Source organism: Aegilops tauschii, chromosome 2 (genome assembly GCF_002575655.3).
Source record: "Aegilops tauschii subsp. strangulata cultivar AL8/78 chromosome 2, Aet v6.0, whole genome shotgun sequence".
In the NCBI taxonomy this organism is placed as follows: domain Eukaryota; kingdom Viridiplantae; phylum Streptophyta; class Magnoliopsida; order Poales; family Poaceae; genus Aegilops; species Aegilops tauschii.
Window position 1 is genome coordinate 557215474 of NC_053036.3, and position 7974 is coordinate 557223447.

Genomic DNA, 7974 nt, shown 5'->3' on the forward strand with positions numbered 1-7974 from the left:
ACGCGCCTCGGACTGGGCCGACTTGTCCACGTTCCTTCGCCGCATCGATCTCGTCAAGACCGAGTCGATCGGGAATATCTTGATACATCGCCAGCTCGATCCGACCTCGCCGGGATTTACGTATGCTCGCCCGATTGATGCACCTGATCAATCGCAGCGTCTCGCTCTGCCACTGATGCTTTCGCCATCTGCCTATCGATCCGATCTAACACACGCACCCGCGCTTCGATCACTTCCTCCAGATCAACAATCCAGCAACCTCCCGACAACCTAGCTCATGATACCACTTGTTAAAATAAATAGGAGGCCACCGTCGATCATCCGAGGATCAAGCAATCACACACAAGCACGACACCACTAGTAGAAAACAGGGCTTTGGTCACATGGCAGTACTCACATTAGTCCCGGTTCAGTCACGAAGCGGGACTAATGTGAGCATTGGTCCCGGTTCGTGCGGCTAAGGCATTAGTCCCGGTTCACCTGGGCCCCTTTAGTCCCGGTTGGTGCCACAAACCGGGACTAAAGGGTGCGATGCCCATTAGTACCGGTTGGTGGCACCAACCGGGACTAAAGGTGCCACCAACCGGTACTAATGAGCTTTGAGGCATTAGTACCGGTTCATGGCACGAACCGGTACTAAAGGTCCCATTTTCAAACTCTACCACCCACCCCCCCTTGGACCGTCTTTTCAGTTTTAGAAAAAACAAAAGAAAATGATGGAAATGTCAAAAAAATAAAATAAAATAAGTTTCCCATGTGATATGTGGTCTAGTTGTTGGGAAAATTTACAAATATGAATTTCGACTTTATTTGCAAAATCTCTCTGAAATTTGTAAAATGGGCATAACTTTTGCATACGAACTCGGATGAAAAAGTTTTTTATATGAAAAATCATCTACTCGAATAGTTACATCCGAGTTTAACCGGGAGAACCCCGTTAAACATTTTCAAAATCCTCAAAAACCTAACAGAAAAAAGTTACGGGGCTTTTAAGATCTAGAGTGGAAAAAATATGGTCAAATCTGGTCAAACTGTGGTCAAACTAATTATTCTAGAATATTAGTGTTACTAAATAATTATTTCAGTTTTTTGAATTTTGGTCAAATCTGGTCAAATTGTGGTCAAACAATGGTCAAACTAATTATTCAAGAAATATTAGTGTTACTAAATAATTATTATTTTTTAAAACTATAGTTTCAAACTCAAACAGTGAAATGTGTCATTTCATGCTCAAGCTAAATTCCTGAGGGTTAATAGGATTGACAACTTGCTATTGTCAGGAAAACAACAAGTGCAGACTTGGAAACAAGGGAGAACAGAACCCGGAAATTAAGCGTGCTCAGGCTGGAGTAGTGAGAGGATGGGTGACCGTCCGGGAAGTTAGATGATTTGGAATGATGAGGGGTGATTAGAGATTAGAGGGTAAATTGAGCAGTGATGAGGGGTGGTGATTAGAGATTAGAGGTTAAAATAATTCAGAAATTTAAAAATAAAAAAAAATTCAAAAAAAATTAAAAAAAATCATAAAATTTCCTTTAGTCCCGGTTGGTGTTACCAACCGGGACTAAAGGTGGAGCTCCACGTGGCCGTGGCCTTTAGTCCCGGTTCGTGTAAGAACCGGGACTAAAGGGGAGAGGCATTAGTAACGACCCTTTAGTCTTGGTTCAAAAACCGGGACTAAAGGGCCTTACCAACCGGGACAAAAGCCCCTTTTTCTACTAGTGCACCGAGATTTGTTAACGAGCTTCACCGATATGGCTACATCCCCAGGGCCTGACTATGGGCGCTCCTCCCCATGACACCGCTACAATACCGCACCCGGTCGCCCTGGACACCGGCACATGCCGCCGGCTTCCCCTGCGTTCCGGTGCTATTATGTTGGCATAGGTTACATCGTGTGTCTAGCCCCGCTATATATGAGAGGCCTAGGATACAAGTGTCCTACTAGGACAAGACTCCATATCCTATCCAAACACAATACAACTCAGAGTCCAACTGTAACCTACCTTGTACACTATATTCGACACAACTCCAACAATCCCGAGGTGCTGACGGTCGGCGAAGTTGTTCTTCTTCCAAGAACACCTCGGCTTCTGAGTGTGCTTGGACTTTTTGGATGGTCAAGTACGGGACAACAATGGTAAAAAAGAACCCAGTAGAGACCCATGTGATTATATATACGTGGGTACGCTCACTCCTATGAACATACACACGCACACCCTATCCCTATAAGGACCTCCGAGAGACTGAGCCGGCATATCATTTTAGATTGACGAAGTCAGCACAAGGACCTCATAGTCGAGGATAACGTCTCCTCCCACTGAACGCGCATCATCGAAAATCCTGAAATAAATCAAGGAAAAAGCGAGTACCGAAACTTGAACCCTGATGGCTTGGGGATACCACTGTCCTCCTAACCATCCAATCACAGGTTGATTTTTGAAGGGAAAACTATTTTTTCTTCTTCTTTCATCGTCTTTGCAAAAACTAGCACATCTTAATATATACCCCCTCCGTCCGAAAATACTTGTGGTAGAAATACATAAAAGTGAATGTATCTAGAATGAAAATATGTCTAGATACATCCATTTCTCCGACAAGTATTTGCGGACGGAGGGAGTATAAGTTGTACAACATTAGGCATGGCCATTGAAGAAGAAAGCACAACCTATTATTCTTAAACATAATAGAACCTTGGACATCGGAAATTGCCTTTGGTGACCGAGCTCACTGGAGGTCTCCAGATTCAAAATTCAAATTTCATCGAAATTCATATTTTTATATTTCAAAAAATTCTGAGAAAAAGTACAGATATACATGACGGCATAACACACATGTATGTAAATTTTCAGGGCAAAACACGTTGAAATGAGGGCTGTGCAAAAAAGACAAATCTGGGGCTGTTTTACACATGATACTATTCATCCTCTCAAGCCATGAATTTGTCTTTTTCGTACAGGTCGCATTTCAACGTATTTCATCATGAAATTTTACACACATATGGCTTACATCCTTACATACACGCATATTTTTTCAGAATTTTTTGAAACATAAAAGTTTGAATTTGAATTTTTCAAAAATAAAGGCCTCCATGGAGCTCGGCCTCCAAAACGCCATTCTCCTTGGACATTCATTAATTACGCTCTTCACATTTAAAAGCAAGTTAATGGTTGCCAAAGAAAATGGTGGCAGCTGTTTAGGTTTGGTTACAAAGACGTGTTTGTTGTCAGAAAGATGCCAGTCCATGGCAGATAACTAGACGCCACCACGTCCGGGTGCTGCAAAGAGAGTTGGAGGGCTCGGTTTCCGTGATCCCGAGGGTTTCAACCAAGCATTACTAGCGAAACAGGGGTGGAGGGTTCTTCAAGAACCGAACTCACTTTGCGCAAGGGTGCTCAAAGCTCGCTATTTTAAGGAGCAAACGATCATGTCGGCCTTGCCCTTCCAATGCCTCCTATGCTTTCCGTAGTGTGCTGCATGGAAGAGACCTTTTACGGGAAGGAACAATTTGGCGCATAGGAGATGGTTTGAAGGTGAATATACATCACGACAACTGGATCCCTCGGAACGGGAGTTTGAAGCCAGTGGGCCAAATCTTCATGCCGGGGGTAACGAGAGTGGCAGACTTGTTAACGCCTGATGGTCGTTCATGGGATGCAGCAAAGGTTGATGCTATGTTCAGTCTGAGTGATGCGGTGGATATTAAACAAATCGCCATCGGAGGGCCGGAGGAACATGATTTTTTGGCTTGGAACTTCACAAAGAATGGGTGCTTTATAGTTAAATCCGCATACCATCTGAGAAGGTCAATGGGAAGATCGAGGACCGGACAGCCGGAGTCCTCTAATACGGTTTCTGCGCACAAGGGATTCATGGAGCTGTGGGACACTTGTGCACCATCAAAAGCTAAGATGCATATGTGGCGTTTGATCAAAAATGGGCTGGCTGTAGGGTATGAACTACATAGACGTCGGATCAAACCGGGTGTTTTTTGTGTTGCATGCGGTCAAGAAGAAACCTTATATCACCGCTTCTGGGCATGTCAACATTCAGTAAGGTTCTGGCAGCTCTTTCACTCAGAGAAGGGAGTTGCGATGGCGATCCCACCGTGCTCGATGGACTCCCAGAGTGCTTTAGCCCGCTGGCTCCTCGACTGGTTCGCTGGAGCGTCTGACGAAGAGCGAGAGGTGATGGTGCAAGCAACGTATGGCCTTTGGTTGGCCCGGAATGATGCAAGGGATGGCAAGCCGATCGCTCCAGCACATGAAATAATGAACACAGTTTTTGCCCATATGAAAGAATGGAGGGAAGTTCACCCACGGAAGACCGGTGTTCCTGCACGGCAGCTCTAGCGCTGGGAACCCCCTGATGAGGGGTGGGTGAAGGTGAACTCAGATGGTGCTGTATCCAAGTATGGTGAGAAGGGTGGCGGTGGTGCAATCCTTAGAGACCACAATGGAGCTTTTCTTGCAGCTACTTGTTATTTTTTCCCAAACATTATGGATCCGGAAGCTACAGAAGTTTTGGCGCGTAGACGTGCTTTGCAACTGGCTGCAGATGTTAATGCTCCGAGGGTTCACTTGGAACTTGATGCTCAGGCGGTAGTGAACATGTTGCAACAATCAGAGAGGAATCTATCTGCAAATGGTCCATGGATTGAGGAGGTTAAAGCTCTTCTTGGGTCCTTCATCGAGTACAAGATTTCTTGGGTTCGTCGTTCTGCTCATATTGCCGCGCATAAATTAGCTAGGGTTGGTGTTGGTAATGAACTGCGTAAGGTGTGGTTGAGGGTGCCCTCAGACTTTGTTCTTTCTGTAATCGCGGATGACATTCCGGCGTTTGAAGTTTAAATAAATGCGGCAATATTTACCCCAAAAAAAAAAAACCACGTCCGGGTGCATGCGCACGGCTCGGCTACACGAACACGGGTTCTTCTAGTGGATCAGGTGGCGGTCTGAACAGGAAGGCAACGTGGTTTTCCACGAGAAGAAATGGCCCCGAGTCCTGACGCGGGAGCCATGTCCCGTGGAAAATCTGACGACGAGAGAACGCTACAAGAGCCACGGTCATGATGAGCACTCAGATTCATCGGTCATTTTTCATCGAACGCAGGCCTGCCTAACCTTTGGGAGCAGTTTTTCCACGAGTATTTTAATTGGATTCTTCACCAAATTCCGACTGAAATCATTTGGCGAAACCTCAATCAAGCCGCCAGTAGGATTAGTTAAGAAAAAATAGTATAGTAGTAACATAAGAATTCTTGCGTCGGATCCAGAGACCAACACATGGACGTAATTTGGAGCATACGATTGCAGCCATGCATTATTCAGCAGTGAGATCACTGTGTCGATCAGCACTCCAAACGGAGGAACAGAGGAAGGTTCCTCCTTCGTGCGTGGCACAAGCTACGTACCCGAAAATTAAGGATCTACCTGGCTTGGTTACCAGATCCTTAATTACAGGTGCTACACTACATAGAGCGATCTCATAACGAATTTTCTATGCAGCAGCCTGCCACTTGTTGAGGGTGATCACTTTATTCCTGTTGCGTGTGTCTTACGTGGCCAGATCTCCGGACAATTGCACGCTTTGACTTACATCGTACACACGCCTTTTGTTTACAGTATCCGACATACACAAACTGTTCAACACTAGTGGCGATGACAACAGAACGGAAGGAAAATTCGTAGCTTCTGCTGGACTACGAACACGAACTGGCCGTGCCCTCTACTCCTCTATATAGACCTTACCAAGGGAAGACACGAACATAGCTTCTGAGTTCTGACTTCTGTCCACTACATCCATCACAGCCACCAGGTGACTAGCTAGCAGAGCGTGTTTCGTACAGTCGTCGAGGAAACTAATCTGATGGGGAGGTCGCCGTGCTGCTGCCAAAACTCCGGCGTGAAGAAAGGGCCATGGACGGAGGAGGAGGACAAGACTTTGGTGGAGTACATCCAGAAGCGCGGCGGGAACGTCGGTAGCTGGCGCGGCCTGTCCAAGGCCGCCGGGCTGAACCGCTGCGGCAAGAGCTGCCGTCTCCGGTGGACAAATTACCTCCGTCCCGACATCAAGCGCGGCAACTTCACCGACGACGAGGAACGCCTCATCATCAACCTCCATGCCAGCCTCGGGAACAAGCACGTAGTTCACGTCAAGTCCAACTACTCCACACACAAAGCTTAGCCGCCATGCCCCATGCATGGACTCTCAATTTCCTACAGCTGGACCTTTTGCCATAGTTGTTAGTCTTGAAATGACACTGACATTGATAAATTATTGTTGCGCGTTAGGTGGTCGACGATCGCGACGCACCTGGAGGGGCGGACGGACAACGAGATCAAGAACTACTGGAACACACACATCCGGAAGAAGCTCCTGCGCATGGGAGTCGACCCAGTGACGCACAAGCAGCTGCCACCCGACCAGAGTCGCCACCACCTCAACGCCACCTCCATAGCCCACCACCCCGAGGCGCTCCTCTGGGCTGCGGCGGCCGCGAGCCTCGGCAGCATGGACACCGGCGCCCTCATGCTGGCGCAACTTGTACAACAGTTCCTCCAGATCATCGGCTCCAACAATGGCACCAGCGGCCTCATCGCCAACCTAGCTGCAGCAAACGCAATGCTGAACTCAAGAGGTAGCATGGTTCCGAACCTCCAGCTCCAGGACCAGATGAACTACCTGCAGCTGGGTTACCTTTGCAACACCTCTAATTTTACAGACCAGCATGTGGTGCAGCAGCAGCTGACCAATGACACGTCTCCGGGAACGAGCTCCTTTGCAGCCGGTCAAGAGGCTGATCAGCTCTGCAACACTGCAGCTACATTTGCATCGCATGATGTTGCACCGGCTGGTGACTGGTCGCCCGCAAAAGAGTTCGCTGGATTGATGGAGCCCACGATGGAGCTGCCCGATCTGTGCTCTCTGGAGAGTGATTCTTTCTGGAAGGACATACTAGAGGACAGCTACCATTTGTAGATTTTCCCTTCCGACTGAAACAAATGTGTTGTGTATGACAGTTTGGTACATGGTTAGATCCATCATAGAGATGTAGATGAGATGATAAAACATGCATTGATTTGTTTGTGTGTTCATTGTGCTTCTTCCAATATATTGGTCACTGAAGTTGAAGGTTGTCTATTTCTGATTTAATGTGACTCTTGCTCCTTATGTCGCAATGACCGTGGTGCTTATTAGATAGTATAGTTTTGTTATGGTTGGAGCGTGGCAATAGATACTGTAATGGAATGTTACTGGTTTACACAACCCATGTCAGCTAATACATGAACGGATCTAAAGTGTCGGAAAAAGTTGAGTAGATTTCATTTTCAATGTTCTTTTTTCAAGAAACCGGCAGGAACACTACCTCTTCATAAGAAGAAAAGGAGGAATTACAAAGGTGACAAATTTTTAAAGAGAACTAGCCGAAACCCTGTATTTTCAATAACGGGATTGCTAAATCTCAGTCGGTTGAGACTTAACCAAATCTCAGCCTATGCTATATTCATGAGATCTTACGTGGAGATCCATAAAAAATTTCCTTTTTTTCTTTTTATATGTTATGTGAGATCTAGCCACACCCTTTCTATAATGTATTCTCCTTCCGTACAGTTCCTTGTAACTACATTTGTAATGAACGGTTTTAACCGGTAATTTAGATTAAATAGCTATTTTAATACCACAGAAATAGCAAAACCACATTTTGCAATGACTTGTTTCTGGGTTAAAATTAGTTCATGATTTTTTTTCCTGTCTTAGTTTCCTAAAAACAGTTTGACAAAGAACCATATATTTTCTAGCAACTTAATCGACAATTTTGAAGCCAGCTTTAGCTAAATACCATTTTGAATAGAACAACACTTCACCGTTGGACAATTTTTGACATGATGCCCACAGTCAACATGACATGGTGCATCCGGTTGAACAACCACTGTGTTTGGAAACATAATAAAGAATTAATTGTTCCAAATC

The 7974-nt window shown here is 45.8% G+C and overlaps 1 protein-coding gene across 1 annotated transcript; it reads left to right on the top strand.

Moving 5' to 3' along the window:
• Positions 1–5824: 5824 nt before the first annotated feature.
• Positions 5825–6981, top strand: LOC109754750 (transcription factor MYB93-like). The gene is made up of 2 exons (XM_045233805.1): positions 5825–6140; positions 6294–6981. The coding sequence occupies exons 1-2, from the start codon at positions 5869–5871 to the stop codon at positions 6979–6981; spliced, it is 960 nt and encodes a 319-aa protein (XP_045089740.1). The 5' UTR covers positions 5825–5868.
• Positions 6982–7974: the final 993 nt, after the last annotated feature.

Excerpts from the sequence above, each read along its gene's own strand:
- LOC109754750 (XM_045233805.1), top strand. The coding sequence starts at position 5,869 with ATGGGGAGGTCGCCGTGCTGCTGCCAAAACTCCGGCGTGAAGAAAGGG. Across the intron at positions 6,141-6,293 it reads CATGCCAGCCTCGGGAACAA|GTGGTCGACGATCGCGACGC; the intron begins GCACGTAGTTCA and ends GTTGCGCGTTAG.